At 49.3% G+C, this 17,410-nt stretch overlaps 2 protein-coding genes across 3 annotated transcripts in view; one reads left to right on the forward strand and one right to left on the reverse strand.

Moving 5' to 3' along the window:
- NFAT5 (nuclear factor of activated T cells 5) overlaps positions 1-10,781 on the forward strand; it is a 28,144-nt gene extending 17,363 nt beyond the window's left edge. For both annotated transcript variants that reach the window (XM_026039583.1, XM_026039584.1), the window contains 4 exons: positions 1,390-1,538; positions 2,281-4,708; positions 4,836-5,082; positions 6,034-10,781. In XM_026039583.1, the coding sequence (XP_025895368.1) occupies positions 1,390-1,538; positions 2,281-4,708; positions 4,836-5,074 (2,816 nt within the window). In that variant the 3' untranslated portion in view covers positions 5,075-5,082; positions 6,034-10,781. The remainder of the gene's footprint in view (positions 1-1,389; positions 1,539-2,280; positions 4,709-4,835; positions 5,083-6,033) is intronic.
- Positions 10,782-14,749: 3,968 nt separating this feature from the next.
- Positions 14,750-17,410, reverse strand: part of NOB1 (NIN1 (RPN12) binding protein 1 homolog) — a 3,678-nt gene continuing 1,017 nt past the window's right edge. Inside the window, exons 2-9 of the mRNA XM_026039622.1 lie at positions 17,137-17,269; positions 16,696-16,829; positions 16,547-16,618; positions 16,110-16,241; positions 15,773-15,988; positions 15,556-15,653; positions 15,270-15,414; positions 14,750-15,094 (exon numbers count right to left, since the gene is read on the reverse strand). Of these exons, the coding sequence (XP_025895407.1) occupies positions 14,825-15,094; positions 15,270-15,414; positions 15,556-15,653; positions 15,773-15,988; positions 16,110-16,241; positions 16,547-16,618; positions 16,696-16,829; positions 17,137-17,269 (1,200 nt within the window). The 3' untranslated portion in view covers positions 14,750-14,824. The remainder of the gene's footprint in view (positions 15,095-15,269; positions 15,415-15,555; positions 15,654-15,772; positions 15,989-16,109; positions 16,242-16,546; positions 16,619-16,695; positions 16,830-17,136; positions 17,270-17,410) is intronic.

Raw genomic sequence — 17,410 nt, forward strand, 5'->3', positions numbered from 1 at the left:
TAATGTTGCTTTCAGTTTCCAGATTTTTTGAGGGAAGTAGGAAAGAGGATCTACATGCCTTAATTCAGAGTTTCTGAAGAGCTATTACCTGTCACATGAATTACAAAACAAACATAACAAATGACTACAGCAAAGTGTTTCTTTGCATTGAAACTTCTCTCATTTCTTTCTACTGTTCTTCATTTTTCTAACCTTCTAACCAAACATACCACTGAGAACTGACATACTATTGCGAGCATCTAACCTGTATACCTTTGGGATCCCTTAAATTATTTATATATTATATTTTCATCATTTCTGATGAACACAAAATGATTAAGCACATAACAGACGCTTGTAAATTGTGACTTTACAGTATAGAAAAATACATAGCTCTGTTTAAATAAAGTCTGTGAAGAGCTGTTTTGAAGTAAACTTATTTTACTTTAAAACTATTTTAGAAATCTTGTTTCAATCTAGTTGCAGTCCCTGCCAACAGCTCAGGTCATGTGGCTTGTATTTTTGGAGCTATTCTAAACTGTAAGGTTTAGAAGGAAGAGGAAGAGAGTTTGGTTGGCAGTTGACATACAGATGGCTGTGAATTTATTACCGAAGATGAAGTAACATTTCAGCGGAGGACATTTGGTTTTACATAGAATAGAATTACAAGAAGTATCACTGAGGATGTGGAATACTGTTGATATAAATTTGCTCAACGATTATTAAGCTCAATTTATTTGAGTAGTATTTGATATCAAGAAAGGCCAGTTTATCATCAAAATCTCAGCTTAAGTAGAATTTTGAACATAGGTCAGAAAAAAAAAATTTAATTTCAAGAAGCCACATTCCTACTTGACAATGAAAAAAATACTAAAAGACACCAAAGGCAAAACCAGATCTTGCTCACCTATCATACTAGAGAGCTGTCATGTAGATTTAATCAATTTTTTTCTTGATGAGTCCTTCAACAGAAAAACAAAATGATTGCTTTTATGAGCCCTTAGTTCATGTGCTTGTTGGAAAATGGACTTTATTTTTTTCTTCAAAATGGAATATTATAATTGCACTGAGTTTAAAATTTGTTAATTTGGAAACAATATATTAAGCTTTTGCATTCAGGCAGTCTGTGGATGGCTCTCCTGTTCTAGAAAGATGTGAAATAAATCAGGAAGGCAAAAGTATAGTATTACGATTAATCTTAAAAAAAAAAATTTAAGGTTTCAGTTGTTCTCCAGAATGATTCCAAATTGTTTGTAAATGTTTGCAGTGATCCTCATTTTAGGATCTAGTATGAGCAAAAGAGCACTTACAGGAGAGCTGAAAATTTATGGTTGGAAGTATTAGAAACAATTAGAAATTGTAAAATGATCACCAACCATTCGCCTTTCTTTTTTGTATTTGAATCTGCAGCAGTGAAAGCCACTGGTTGTAACCTGGAAAAGGTAAATATTCTTCCTAGTGCCTTGATAACTCCACTCATGCCAAGCAGTATGATTAAGAATGAAGATGTGGCTCCAATGGAAGTAAGCGCAGAGAAGAGATCCCCCCCCGTCTTCAAGGTGAGTTTGGCTGTGACCCGAAGGTACTTGCTTGTAGTGCTCTTAGCTAAGCTTGGCGATCAGATCAGAATGGTTGAGGTTGGGGGGGACCTCTAGAGATCATCCAGTCCAACCCCTGCTCCAGCAGGGACACCCAGAGCACGGGGCACAGGGTGGCATCTGGATGAGTTTGGAAGATCTCCAGAGGAGACTCCACCTCCTCCCTGGGCAGCCTGTGCCAGGGCTCGGGCACCCTCACAGCAAAGAAGTTCCTCCTCACATGGAGATGGAACTGCCTGTGATTCAACTAACACCCATTGCCCCTTGTCCTGTCAGTTTGTGTTCTAACAGTGCACTGCGGAGATGAGTAGCACCTGGGGAAAGTGTCATGCTGAAGAGGAGTCTATGCTAAAAATATGCACACAGAGCATAGATAAAGTAATAAATAAATTGCTTTTGAAAGTAACTCACCTTGTTCCTGCATTGAAAAGGATTCATTGCATAGTGCTGTGATGATTTTTTTCCCCTGTGACACATTCACTGTAAGAATATTAATAATTTAATAATTTCCTAGCATTGCTTTTGTTAAATGAATTGTGTCTTGGCACTTTCCCAGTCATTTGCTTGCTTCTCTTTAGTTATATATGAAAACATATGTAGACTGCAGATTTTCTAGCGGATCTTTCCTGCATAGTGGGATGCTAAAAATTTCTAAATGTGATCTGAGTAAGCATATGATTTGTAATGTATGGATTTTCTTCAGGCTTCAAAGGTGGTTGGACCAGCTCAGCAAACATTAGAAAACAGTATGTCCAGCATATCAACTTCTGCTTCCCATTTACCTTCCGATAGTGAAAAACAGCAACAAATACAGCCAAAAGTGTTTAATCCAGAGACTCTGACTACTATTCAAACGCAGGACATTTCGCAGCCTGGTAGTTTTTCAGCAGTCTCTACTCCAGGTCAGCTGCAGAACAGTGATGCATTACTGCAGCAAGCCGCGCAGTTTCAGACAAGAGAATCCCAAACCAGGGAAGTTCTGCAATCGGATGGCACGGTTGTAACTTTGTCCCAGTTAACTGATGCCTCTCAACAGCAGCAGCAGTCTACACTAACAGAACCGGCGCAGGCGTTACAGCAACAGATTTCGTCAAGTATTTTCTCATCTGCAAGTAGCGTGAGTCAGTTACAGAACACTATACAGCAGCTGCAAGCTGGAAACTTTCCAACCAACACTGCTACTGGCAGCAATAGAAACGTTGAGTTGGTGCAGCAGGTCTTGGAAGCTCAGCAGCAGTTATCTTCTGTTTTGTTTTCCGGGTCAGACAGCAATGAGGATGTTCAGGATCAGATTAATGCAGATATCTTTCAGCAAGTAAGTCAGATACAAAATAGTGTCAATCCTGGGAAATTTTTCTCATCAGAGACAGCTGTCCATTCCAGACCTGAGAACCTTTTGCCTGGGCGAGCTGAAAATGTTCACTCCCAGCCTGAAAATCCCCTCTCCAATCAGCAGCAACAGCAGCAGCAACAACAGCAGGTGATGGAAACTTCTGCAGCAATGGTGATAGGAATGCAGCAAAACATTTGCCAAGCTGCAACACAGATGCAGTCTGACTTGTTCTCTTCAACGACTTCAGGAAATGGAGCCCTGCAGCAGTCACCTGTTTACCAGCAAGCTTCTCACATCATGAGTGGGTTATCGACAAGTGAAGACATGCAAATGCAGTGTGAATTGTTCTCTTCATCTCCTGGTGTTTCTGGAAGCGACGCTGCTCCTGCTGCTCAGCAGCAAGTTTCCAACAATGGACCTGCTATGTTTCAGACGTCAAATGCGGCAGATGGAGAGGAGACTTCAGGACAGAATAAACAGATGCAAAGTACTGTATTTCAGACCATGGTTCAGATGCAGCACAGTGGAGAAAGCCAGTCTCAAGTTAATCTTTTTTCATCTCCAAAAAACATGATGACTGTTCAGGCCAGTGGAACTCAACAACAAGGAGGTGGTCTGTTCCAGCAAGGTGGAGAAATCATGTCTATTCAGTCAGGAAGCTTTATGCAACAGTCGCCACATTCACAAGCTCAGCTCTTTCAGAATCCTATTGGTGATGCTCAAAATATGCCCCAGGAAACACAAGGTTCTATTTTTCACAGCGCAAATTCCATTGTCCATAATCAGACCACTACCAATTCCTCCGACCAGCTGCAGCCTCCCATGTTCCATTCCCAGAACACCATGGGCGTGTTGCAGAGCTCATCAGTTCCTCAAGACCAGCAGTCTGCCAACATGTTCCTTTCCCAGAGTTCAATGAGCAACCCTGCAACTCAGGAAGAGCAGATGTCATTCTTTACAAACCAGAATTCAATTTCTCCTCTCCAAGCAGCCACAAACACGGAGCAACAAGCTTCTTTCCAACAGCAAACACAGATATCTCATATCCAGAGTTCCATGCTTCCCCAGGAACAGCCTCAGACTCAGCCTACTCAGCAAGGTTTGTTTCAGTCGCAGGTTTCACTAGGCTCCATCCAATCTAATCCAATTCCCCAGGGCCAACAAGGAGCTATCTTCCAGCCTCAGCATTCAATAGTCACTATTCAGAGTAGTCCTCCATCTCAAGAACAGCAGCAGCAGCCGCAGAACATGATGTTCAGTAATCAAAATGCAATTAATACAATTGCTCCTCAAAAACAAAATATGATTTTCAACCCAAATCAAAATCCAATTACTAATCAGGAGCAACAAGGTCAATCCATTTTTCACTCGCAGACTAACATGGCATCTATGAATCAGGAGCAGCAGCCCATGCAATTCCAGAATCAAACTACGGTGTCTTCAATTCAGAATCCTGGATCCAACCAGGCTGAATCGCAGCAACCAGCCATCTTCCACAACTCGCCCCAGATTCAGCTGGTCCAAGGGTCGCCAAGTTCTCAAGAGCAACAAGTCACTCTCTTCATCTCCTCAGCTTCCATGTCTGCGTTGCAGAACAGTATGAGCCAGCAAGAGCTGCAGCAGTCGCCTATCTACTCTTCTCAAAACAGCATGGCAGGAATGCAAGGAACTGCTTCTCCTCCACAGCAACCAGCATCTCTATTTCACAACACAGCGGGAGGTGCCATCAACCAACTGCAGAATTCTCCTGCTTCGTCTCAGCAGACTTCAGGGATATTCCTGTTCGGCATTCAGAACAGTAAGTTGTAGATCCCTCATGCTGAGCTCACGATTTAAAAGAGCTAGTAGTTGGGTGTCCTCAAGACTATGAATATTCTACTTCAATTTAATTGATGTTTTGTTTGTTCTTGCCTTATTCCCAACAGACTGTGGCCAGCTCCTAACTTCTGGACCAGCTGCGCTGCCCGACGAGCTGATGGCGATAAGCCAGCCTGGTCAGCCACAGAGCGAGGGGCAAGCGGCGGTGCCAGCCCTGCTCTCCCAGCAGCTTCCCGAGACGTCTCCTCTGCCTTCGTCCATGGCGGCCAACCAGAACATGGAGAAAATAGACGATCTGCTGGTGTCCTTGCAAAACCAGGGGAGCAACATGACTGGCTCGTTTTAGTGAGACAAGTAAGTAGCGTGTTTGAGTCTACGGCTCTCTGCTGTCATGCAGTTTGTTCAGTAAGTTTTTGAGCGTCCTTGTGCTAAACGTAACGAGTGATTGAACTTTGGAGTGTCTCACTACGTTTTAAGAGGTCAGATAAAATGTCAGTAATGCTGAACTAAGAGTACAATACAAGTGGTTAGAGCGAAGAGTTATTTATTACAGCCAGAGAGGGCAGAATTTCTGCAAACCGGTTGGCCGAGGTTGGGTTTTGTTCTTTAGCTGCTATGAATTTTGTCACCTGCTGTTACAAGGCAGGTACTTTGTTAGAAAGCAGGAATGAGTGGATTGCTGATGGCTTGGCAGATAAAAGCTCTGTGGACTGTGACTCTATTTAAAAATTGTAGGTGTACTGGGTAAAATTACACCTGAAATTGGGACTTTTTTGAAATTGTCCTGTGTGCAGTAATATAAAGGGAAAAGAGGTGCAAGAAAAGAGGATGTGGAGGGTAGTGTGTGCACCACATCCTGAATCTGTTCAAAATGAGTTAATGCAGTTGGCACTTGGGGCTTATTTGAAAGCAAAGCCTAAGTCCAGAAGGACTCTGGAATCTGGAATTGTCCACCAGATAACTGTAACTGATAACTGATGTAACTTGGTTTTACAAACTGTTTTGCCGTCCTGAACCCTCCTTAAGTTTTGCTGAAGTGATACATTTCTATTTCTAAACTAAACTGATAAATGATATTAGGAAGTAAGAAATGCATATATACATATATATATACACACACACATATATAGGACAAGGTAATCCCCCTTGTCCTGGGCTATGCAAGCGTGCTGCATTATGCTGTTCGCTCATGGTTTCTTTCTGCTGGTCAATGGCATTTTCAAGATGAAGGAACTACCTAAACATCAGAGGATGCTTTTTGTTGGTTTAGCTTAACGGTCTTGCTTGCTTATTTTCTTCCTGCAGAAAATCTATGAAGAAAAAGCTGATGATTTCCCTGATCTTCTCAGACCTTGTGACTCGGGATTAGGCTGTGTGGAACTGATTGCTTCTGTCAAAAAGTGGCCCTCTTCTCTAAAGAGCACATACGCGGCCTGCTGCAGTGTATTGCACCTGAGGCTCTAACCATAGTATTTGAGATTCCTGGTGCCAATAATGGTTGAAAAGCTATGCTTTGTTTTACTGGGGCGTGGAGCTGTGCTGTTCCCACGTTCCTAGACCTCACTAACAGGGGGGCTCTCTTTGAATTTAAAGCATATCTGGTCAGTTATTATTGTTGTTAGAAAATAGTACATGTTACCACGTTTACTTTTTTTCCCCCTCTTCTTCCTTTTTTGCATCTCCTCTCTTGACTAGAGAAGCTTACGGAGCAGAAACGTCAGATGCTTGTGACATGAGCTGTGACTCCTAGCATAGCTGCCAGTCACTGAAGGGATCACACATTTTTCAGTAGAGCAGGAGAGCTAGTGCCGTGGTTTGGAATTGCCGTAGGTGATGAAGAAAATTCCAGTAAATATAACAACCAAGCAGAGAATTGCTTGTTACTGTAGATAGCCGGACAGAGGTGGGTGCTTCCCATCGGAGAATGTGATTAACGGTTTTATCTGTCTCTTACATGTAATTGTACATAAGTTTGGTGGCTCTAACAAAATGAAGAAATGAAGGGGAACTTTCAAAATAAATTACATTCTTAAATTTTTACCTTTTAAGATACCTTGAGATTGAAAGGAACAATCTGTGTGGCCGAGGAAACTCCTTCATGTCTCTCACTCTGGCTGTGTAGGTCAGAACTCGTTACAGCTGCATTGCCCATGCTCAAAACAGGCTTTTCATTTCAGTTTTTTCCTTCTCCTTCCCTCAGTTTCATATTGTTTTTCTTTCTTTTTAAGAAAAGATACAACTGTCCTACTGGCTTTAAAGATCTGAAGCAGCTTTTAGGAGTTTTGGCACCTGCCCTTGTGCTATTGAATTGCTTAGTCAGTAGAAGCTTTGACAACTAACCAAGGTTTAAGGAAAGAAGAAGTGATTTTTCCCACCACCTTCCAAATGCCAGAATCCTCCTTACCAGTCATTTTCCACCTGTTACCATTGCAAATCTTAGCCTAACCCCAACCAGAGGGGGAGTTACAGCATTTCTAAGTGTCCCAGAGAATTCCTCCCAGCCCCGAGCTGCCGGCTCCCTCCATCCCATTGAGCTCACGCAGATTTGAAGTGGCTCCTCCTGGCAGCGCCCTACCTAGAGCTTCTAAATTACCGTGTTTCAATTGCAAAAAGAAAAGACGCATGTTTCAGAATGTGAAAGCAGCCCCCTGCAGCCCGTGCAGCTCTGTCGTGAGGCGCGCGGCTCCCGGGGGCTCCGGCTCTCTGGAGCTGCACGCTCCCGCCGGGAATCTCTTGTCCCCGTCCCGCGCGCAGGAGCCGTGGCTGCTGTTAGAGCCGGCAGTCCTGCCTGGGCAGCGTGGAGCTGCTGTCACGTCCCTTTCCTTTTGTTATTTTACATAACCAGGAATAGTCTGTGATTGGATCTGAGTTCCTCGAGCCGCTTCCCGTGTGTTCCTCCCCGATGTGCGTGCTTAGTTGAGCCGTGTAGAGTTTTTGTTCTTGATGTTTTTTTCCTGTTTGTCGGTCTGTCCTGTTCCTTTGCTCTTTCTGTCTCTCTCTTTCTCTCTCTCATTGAGAGGCATTGAATTACGTTTTCAGTAGTAAGGCTTCTTGCCGATATGAAGGGAACTTTTCAGAAAGAGACCTGCTCTGGGTCATTTAATTTTGAATACAGTTTTCAATCGTTCAAGTTTTGGATGGTTTATATCTAATGTGTGTTTCATTTTTTTGGAAAGCTATATTTTGTATTTAGGAAATGGTATACTATTTTGCTATTTGTACTGAGTGAGTACATTGGCATAAATATAAAAATTTATATATATACATATATATAAAATATTCTTTTGCCACACATTTTTGTGGTAAATTTGTGAGTTTGTCTGATGTTCTACCACAACGTGGCGTCTGATAACAGTGGGGTGGGGTGGGGTTTGTTATGTCTTTATTGAGTATTTAAGTACTTTTTGCAACATAAATAACTTGTTCATCTCTCGCCATTCCATCAGGCAATTTCTTGTTCCGACTGGCTATGGGAAGCTTCACTGTGTGTTTGATGTGTCTGTCACTCAGCAATATGATCTAGTAAGGAAACCCGTAGGCATTTAGGCATATATAAGTGATGGGTTTCACTCAGAATGAGCCATTCAGCTTTTATCCACTATCATTGTCTATTTAATATTTTATTATTTTAGCGCCTTTATGTTTTAACTTTTTAATTTATAATTATGCTAAAATGTTTGAAATTTTAATCATGATAAAAAAGAATTCCCTGCTTCATAATGTCCAGAACTGCTTTTTAACTCTGAACCATACTTTTTCTTCCTGTGATTTTTTTTCTTTTTTTGTGTCCTGCTCAGAAAATATATAACTAGATCCTGTTACGGTTCATGATTTGAAAAGAGCAATCTTGCAGCATTGGCTAAATGCTCTATGAGGATACGTAGAAGACTGGGAGATATGGATTGAAACAGCTTCCAGATGACTGTGGGAGTCGATAGCCAGTTATTCCACACTAAACTGGTGACTCCTGCAGTTCCCAGTCCCAGGACCAGCCGTTGGGTGTCAGCTTGGGCCTTCATACACAGAAGAAGTGCTAGGGATGATCAGTGCACTCGTATGCTGCTTCCTGTTGTTCTGAAGGGAAGTATCCTTGTTGTGAAGTGCTGTTGGTCAGTGCCAAGTCACCAGGGACCAATTCTCCACTCAATAATGTGGGTGTCCAACAGATAACTTTTTACCAAGACTGCTAACGCTCCAGGGTGAGGGTCTGAGTCGTGCCCGTATTTTAGGTTGCTTACAACAAGGGCTGTGCTATCACGTTTTTCACTTTTGGATAACACTTTCTTTCCTGTGTTAAATTTATCTTGTCCATTTTAGGTCAATGTTTAAATGTACAACACTTGGAACACGTGATTTGGTTACAAAAAGTATTTGTCTTATGAACGAAGAGGTTGCTCAGTGGTTGATTAGTGCCTGAACGGCTGTTTGCAAGCAGGAAAATGGCTTGAGAGCCAAGAAGGAGCCTAAAGACAACCTGCAGGATTTCATGGCAGAAAGACCCGAGAACAGCGTGAGCCGCATCTGTATTTCATCAGAACCCTGTTTCCTGGTGTGATTTAAGCAGCTCAGAGTTGGAGCTTGCCCTGCGTTTTGTTTCCAGTGCCCTCGTGCACTCCCGCACGTGCTCGCTGGCCTGCAGAGCTCGAGGCGGTGGCGTTGCGCCCGGGCACTTTCCTTATGGAGCTTAGAAAATATGGAGGGGAGAGCCTCGCTCAAAGGAAAGTTCCTGCCATTGTTAGAAAGGAGAACTTCGTATATCCACAAAGCAACAATTAGCTACAGACAATATTACTACATTATTATATTAGGTGAAAAAAAAAGAACTCTACAGCTGCAATACTGGGATGGATTTTCTCTGTATTGCCCTTCGCTGCTTGAGCTTTATTTTAACAAATGTATAGTCTGAACATTGTTATTTTTGTAGGTTGTGCTGTCCTGCTGTATGTGGCTCTAAAGGCCCGCTGTCTGTGCAGCATCTGCAGTGGGGCAAAGTGCTGCAGCTCCCTAGCACAGGGAGACTTAACTGCTGTCCCGCAATCTTGTCTTCCACATCCATTCCCTTGTCTGTTTTTAAAGAAATAATGGTTCATGTGAATAATATATAACACAAAATTATTCACTAACCGTTTCCTCTGGCAAGAAGAGGTTACTGGTGTTTAACTGGCAACTTCACTCACTGTCATTAATTGCCTCCTAACTGTCTGTCCGTCAGCAGATGCTCAAGCCAAACGCTTTGCTGTTACTTTAGCAGAAAAACACTTCAGGAAATAATTTAAGCCTGACTGTTTTGAAGTAGATGTTAAATCACCAAGCATTCTATTGCAGTTTTTAATTATTGGCAGGATGGTTCCTTTATTTTTAAAGCAAAGTGAAACATTTGCTATATTTTCTAAATTTGGCAATGCTTTCAGTGATAATACTAAGAGCCGGGGACAGCTCTGTCCATGGACATTCCCCTAACTTAGAGAAGTTGAGCATTTTTAAGCTTCCCTTGTGGTTTTGATTTGGGATATAATTCCCCCAAAGCAATTGAAATTTCCTTTTTCTGGCAGACCTTCTGTTCACAAACTGTCTTTCCAGAGGCTTCAGAAAGAATTCCGGATGGGTCAGGAGCTTTCACTCCCCTTAAAACATGAGTTAAAGCACTAGTGGAGTGGCAGTAAAAGATTTATTTTAAAAGTTAAAGAAAAAAAAAAAAGTTTTATTGGATTAAAAAGCTACAATTTATTGCCTCCAAATACATGCATATATATGTGTACTTGAATGCATGTGCACATTCTTTAATAGTGAAGGGTTGTACTGTCCAGTATTGGATCTTAAATCTGTATGACAAATTTTTGGGCTACCTGTTCAGGAGAGGAGTTTGGAGGATTATGGAAATTTATTAGAGTGATAGAAGCAAGAACTAGAGGGATGGGATTGCTTAGGTGCTCCGAGCTGAGTTGTAGATGGAAAGTGAAAAGAGGAGAAATAGAAATTGTTCACTGGTCACTTCTTTATAAGAGCAAAATTAACTTTCAAGGATTTGAGTGTTTTTTCCTGGCGGGAGTGGAGGCAGCTCCGTTATCGAGAAGCTAAAAGGAAACGGGCACAGAGACACTCTGTGTGTTGGCTGATGTCTCTATACGAGGCCATATGCTGGTGTATGAATGGTGCCTGGGCTGTGCCCTCTGCCCACCGAAGCCAGGACGAGAGGATCCCTGTGAAATGCGCTGTGCACCGTTCAGATCCACGGAAAACGGCAGCAGCAGCAGATAAATGTAAAATGTGCTCATATAACTCGCCAATTTAGTGTTTAGTTTTGAGGGGTTGTGTAGGAGAGGCTTTTCTTTCATATAGTCTGTATAGGTGTGTAAATATGCCTTGCCTGGGTGTTCCAGGCTTGTTTATATGTATATATTAGAATCATATATCTATTGCCTATATAAATAATTAGTATACCCATGCGTAGAATACTGATATATTTACATTTTTATAAGTCTAAAATAATTTCCTTAGCTGGAGGCTGTTTGCCCAGGTTTTGTAGTAGCTGGTTAACGGCTGTACCGACACCTGTGAGTGCTGTCCGCGTGGTGCCAGCGCTAGTGTTGTTCCCGAGCGCGCCCTGCTGTGCACCTCTTCACCAAAATCCACGGGGTTCAAGTGAGGGGACTTCTTGAAACAGCTATATACTTTTTTTTTTTTTTGGCATTTTTTATATCTTTTTATTAATTGCTGCAAAACCGATGTTAGCCACACAGTAGAGGTGACGCGGTGGGACGAGCGAGCTGCCCGCTGGGCTCGGCACCCGCTTACACCCGAGCGCGTCTCCGGCGGATCCCCCGCGGCCGGCCGGGCTCTCCCTGGGCACCCTTCCCATTCGTGGTCCTGCTTCCCTGTTCCTGCAGCAGCTGCCGCAGGGAGCCCGCCTGGGCCTCCGGGAGCTGGACCGACACGAGCCCTTCCTCCCAGAGGGATCTTCATCCTCCTCACCCAGCAGAGATCCTGGCTGCTGCTCGGCTGAGCTGCATTTGAACCCAGATGAGGCCCCATTTGTAGGTCATTCCTTTTCTGCTTACTCTGGTTTTTGCATATAAGGCAACACATCTTGCAAACATTTTTTAAATTGAGTTTGTATTGAAGAAATAATAGCTAGCAAGTGTTCTCCTTGGTATCTACATCTCCTGCCATGTTTTCGAGGTATGAGGACCATTGCTCTGACTTGCTTACAGGAGGAAATGAGAAACGTAGGAAATTAAACTCTTCAAAAGAGATCCAGATCTTAAAAGCAACAGAATGTGTTTTGCCCACCAAGGCTTTTCTTGCCAGACCTGATGTATCCCGGAGCAGTTTCAGAACAGGTTAACGAACGGGCCTCGTGGCACAGGCTTTAGCTAAGCTCCCCCCACCCCGAAAGCCACCGTCCTCGCTCTCCCTGCCCGCGCCCATGGTCCCTTCGCGCCCATCGTCTCCCGCGCGTCCTGGGCGCAGGGCCAGGCTCGGGGGCGGGCGCAGCGCGCTGCAGTGTCCCCGTTCTGTTTTCGGGTGAGCGAAAGGCCCGTGTTGGGCTGATTTAAACTGCCTTAACTTCCTTTGCCATTCGCTGCCCGGCAGCCGGTGCCGGCGCGCGGGGCCCGTGGGGCGGCGCCGCTGTCCGGCGCTCCGTGCGGGGTGACACCGGGCGCCAGGCCCGGCTCACGACACCGCAGCCTTTCCGGGTGTCCCGGCTTGCAAAACAAGGTCCAATATCCTGCTTAGAGGCGCACGGGGCGCAGGAAGCTCCTTGTTGTCGTGCGGTGAGAAAGGAGGTGGTCGGCAGCGAGCTCGCTGTACTCGTGGGTCGGCTCCGAACGGCTCCAGCTCTGCGCTGGCCGCGTCCTCTCGAGCGGCTCCCGGCCTTTCTGCCATGCCTTCCTGCCCTGCACTGATCACCCACTGAGCTGCCTTTTCCATCGTCCTGCAATGTGAAAGTAGCACCAGATACTCCTTTGTGCGTTCTGTGTATATGGCTTTCGTAGTGGGGGGGTTCAAAGCACTGAGACCCGGTGTTTTCAGTTTGTTCTCTGAGGGGATATTTCATTTGCATCTATGTTTTTAGCTATCCTGTGATAACTTGTTGAATATTAAAAAAAAATAAAAATAAAATATTTTGCTTCTATTGGGACATTTGTATACTCGCAACTATATTTCTGTAAACAGCTGCAGTCAAGAATAAAACAATGAAAGTTTTCATTTTGCAGTGTAAACTCTGGTTGTGCTTCCTGAGGGGCAGCCTCGCACTGGCAGGAGGCAGCGCGCGGAGCCGGGAGCCTCCGTGCGGCCCCGCAGCCGGGGTGCCGGCAGGGCAGACACCGGCACCTGCCCGCGGCTTCGCTGCGTCCCCAACGCGCCCTCGCATCCTGCCGAAACCTGTGATGTGTCTTGTCGACTTGGTGGCCTTCCTGGGGTGTTGCTGAGCAGGGGCACGCGGTCCCCTCCGCTGCCCGGCCATGGGGGAGGAACCGGGAAGCGCTGGTGGAAGCGGGAAGCGCTGGTGGGACATCCCGTCCAGTTCTGCTGCTGTGTTTTTCCAAGGGGCCCTTTTGAAAAGTTACAGTGTGTGTTGGGGAGGATAGAGATAAAACGGTGAAATTGTCCCGAGAGTCGGACGAAGTGCTTTATTATGAAAGATTTAGGGAGATTTGAGGAGATTAGTCTGTTTAACTTCTCAACTGCTGCTGAACTACATGTTCTGTTTAACTACAGCATCTGAGTCCTTTCACATGGAGAAAACAGCAGTTACTGAAGGGCTCTGAGCTGCACGGGACCAGGCAGGAGCACAGCGGGTGAAAACTGAGGCCAGACAGAAGCAAAATGGAGACAGAATCTGCTTTGCAAGCCCGATCTGTGCGCGGTGGCTGGAGGGAGAGGGCATCAGGCTCTCGGGTCATTTCACACCAATTTAGAACCAATTTTATGGTTCTAGTTCTTGCGTTTGTTTTTGCTTTTTTTGCAGTCATACATCCAAATAATGCGAAGGGCCACTTTTTTTTTCTTTATGCCCTGCCCTGAACCGGCTCTTGGCATTAAGACGTGCCCGTGGGCCCAGGCGCCTGGGAAGGGGCCGTTGCTGCCGGCTCTGCGGCCTCCCTGCAGCCGGGAGCGGCAGCCCCGGCCGCTCCGCTCGGGCTCTTCCCGCAGCCATCAGGCTCTCGGGTCATTTCACACCAGTTTAGAACCAATTTTATAGTTTTATTTTTGTAGCTGCTGCCCAGCACCTTCAGCAATGCTCCTTTGGCTCTTGCTGACGACCTTTTAGCTGCTTTTTATCTGTGAAAGCCCCAGTCAGCTCCTCCAGCTGATACGAGGAGCTGTTTTATTTGCATTTCTGCTGCTAGTGGGAGAGGTTGTTTGCTTTTTTTTACCTCTGCTTTTGCTGCTGCTTCTGCCACGAGGTGCAATTTGGTTTCTTATCTAACAGAAGTTGTCCAAAGGAGAAGATTTGACACCCTGTATCCCCTAAGACACAGCAGGGCTAACAGGGCAGCATCCCCTGTGCCCTCCTTTTCACTCTCCCTGGTGTCTGGGGCTGCAGCAACCCCGGCCTTTCATCACGTGCCCGGCGTTGGGGGCACTTCCATTCAGGGGAAGGGGCGGCAGTTTGCCTGGGGGCTGGACAGACGGACCGGCCACGCGCAGGGGCCGCGCAGACCCCGCTGGGCTGACCGCTGCTCCTGTCACACCAGGGGCTCATTCCTCGCGGCCGTGTGCCCCCCACCCCAAAGCAGGGCCGAGGCACCAGGGCTTGGGTTGTGTTTTTATTTGGGGCGGCACCGCTGCCCGCTGCCGTGGGGTCCCGGGGGACAAGCAGTGAGGCGCAGGCCGTGCCCTGTCCCTGGGGCTGGCAGCCGGCTCAGCTTCGAGGCCTCGTGAACACAGACGGTACCGTCCCAGGTCCCGGGCTGCTCTTTACCCATCCATAGAAGCTAAAAGGAAAAACCCGGCACCCACCCCAGGCCGCTGTCTCGGAGCAGCGCCAGGAACCGTCCCATCCTGCCAGCACCCTAAACATGGGGCGGTGACGCGCGTGAGACCCCGTGCAGGGCCCTCCCCGCCGTGCGGGCGGCAGGGTCGCAGTTCATCTCCTCTTCACAAACTTTTTGGTCACGGCGTTGGGGTTCAGGCGCCTCCGGCCTGCGCCCAGGGCCGCGTCGCGGATCTGCAGGTTGGCTGCGCGGCTGTAGACGTCGTTCTCCGCAAAGGGAGACACCCCGGCAACGTAGTCGGGGTTGAAGACGTCGGTCTTCTGCCTGGCCTTGCGCGAGAGCCGCTGCTGCGGGAAGGGCTGGTCTTCCACCAGGTGCGGGTTGTTGGCATGCTTCCCGCCCTGCGGAGCCGGCAGCGGGTACTGCGGACACGGAGAGGCGGTTACGCTCGTGCTCCTCACGGGGCTTCCCTGCTCAACGGCAGCTCTGCCTCCGGCAAGGAGCTTGGCCAAGGAAGCCCAGAAAGCCCCGGTGCTGTGGAGGGTCAGGATGGCTCCACCTTGACTGGTGCCACCAGCAACAGGAGCAGCTACTCACCCGGAGCCCCCGGGGGTTGAGCACCTTGGGGTTGCGGGAGAAGTGCAAGTGGAGGCTCCCATCGTCGCTCACGCTCACCGCAACCTTCTTCAGTGTCTTGTTACCACAGTGAGGACAAAACACCTTGCTCATGTCGGACGTTGTCCTGCAGGACAGTGACAGAGGGACTTGGTGCTGCCTGGCTCAGGAGCAGAGGCTCGGCCCACGTGAGCCAGGAAAAGCCCCAGTCCAGTTTGAAGGGGCAGAAGGAGCCCTCAAGGAGCGCTCCCGTGTGCCCAGCACTCACTTGAAGCAGCCATGGCAGCGCAGGATGTGGCTCCGGGCCTGGCGGATCAGCATGCCGTTCACCGCCAGCACGTGCAGCCCCATCTGCAGCAGCACGTTCTGCAACAAGCAGGGAGAAACGGGGCACCGGGAGGTGGGACAGCCAAGCTCTGTTTAACCGCCCAGGCAGCAAGAGGAGCCCTCGGCGGCAGAGGCCTCGGAGCCGCTGCAGCACCCACCTGCATGGCGAAGTCGGTGGTGACGCAGCCGACCTGCACGCCGGCCGGGGCGGTGTCAAAGTGCCCCATGTCCTGCTGCACCTCCTTGATGTTGCTGGGCGTGATCCAGCCTTCATCGTCACTCTCCTCTTCGCTTTCCTCCTCGGCGCTGTCCCTGTTTTCTGGCCTCTGCTGCTTCTCGTCCACCTCTGGACTGATGGTGACGGCGTGAGCGTTCTGGGGTGGGAGAGAGCGTGAGGCAGGGCCCGCAGCGCCCACAGCCTCAGGAGAGGTGCCCAGCAGAGCCGGGGCCGGACAGAAACGGGGGGCAAAGCACAGGGGAGGCTCTGGGTCTCACCAGCAGCTCCTGCAAGTCCTCCTCGATGCTGGGCAGGGGGGCTCTCCAGTAGAGGAAGGAGCTGAACTCGGGGCTCTCGGCCGGGCTCCTCTCGGGGCTGGGCAGGCGCTGCCCTTTTCCCGGCCGCTTGTGCTGGACACAGGATAGGGCCCCTCACCTGCTGCCCGCCCGAGGGCTCTGCAGGGCCGTGTCCTTGGGCCCTGCGGGGCTCCATCCCCATCCCTTACCTTGGAGAAGCCCCATCCCTCATCCTGGACCATCCCCAGCCCTTACCGGGGAGCACCGTGTCCCTGTCCCCATCCCTGTCCCTGGAGCACCGTGTCCTTGTCCCCGTCACTCTCCCTGGAGCACGGTGTCCCCATCCCCATCCCTCTCCCTGGAGCACCGTGTCCCCGTCCCCATCCCTCTCCCTGGAGCACCGTGTCCCCATCCCCTACCTTGGAGGGCAGGTGGAAGCCGGCGAGGTGCAGGGGCGCCTCGGGGTGCTGCAGGGAGGAGCTGAGCCGCACCTGGGCAGGGAGCAGGGCGGGTCGGCGGGGCACGAACGCCCCGGCCCGGGCTCGTGGCTGCCCCGGCCCGGCCCTACCTTGTCCTCGGGCTCCCGCCGCAGCCGCTCGGGCCCCACGGTCTCGGCCTCGAGCTCGTAGGTGAGGGCGAGGACCTGCAGGTCGGTGGCCGAGAGGCTGGGGTAGTCGCCCGTCTTCCTGGCGAAGTCGGTCACTGCGGGGGGACGGGGGGGGCGGGTCGGACCGGGCTGGGGCAGCGGGGGGGCGGGCAGGGACTGGTCCTGGGTGGGACCGGGACGGGAGCGACGGCGGCTCGGTGTCCTGGGAGGGGAACCGGGAGGGGGTTCGGGAGGACACGGACATGGGGACCGGGGAGGAGGAGGCAGGAGACGCTGGGATCGGGACTGGGATGGGGATCGGGACCGGGGATGGGGACACCGGGATCGGGACCGGGGGGAGGCGCCGTGTCGGGATCCCCGGGCGGGCAGGACGGAGCCGCCCGGGGCAGCCCCGGCTCTCACCGAGCCGCACGCAGTCGGGCCGCGGGCGGCGGAAGCGCAGCTCGTAGGGCAGCGCGGCCAGGCGGCGCCGCGTCGCCTTGTCGCGGATCTCGGCCACCACCTCGGGCACCGTGTACACGCTCTGCGCCATGTCCTGCGGGCAGCGCGCCGTCACACGGGCCCCGCCGTCACACCGGCCCCGCCGTCACACCGGCCCCGCCGTCACACCGGCCCCGCTCCCGGCCCCCGGCCCCGCTCCCGGCTCCGCTCCCGGCCCCCGGCCCCCGGCCCCGCC

The sequence above is a fragment of the Nothoprocta perdicaria genome, unplaced genomic scaffold (genome assembly GCF_003342845.1).
Source record: "Nothoprocta perdicaria isolate Ctin4 unplaced genomic scaffold, notPer1 scaffold_234, whole genome shotgun sequence".
NCBI classification, from domain to species: domain Eukaryota; kingdom Metazoa; phylum Chordata; class Aves; order Tinamiformes; family Tinamidae; genus Nothoprocta; species Nothoprocta perdicaria.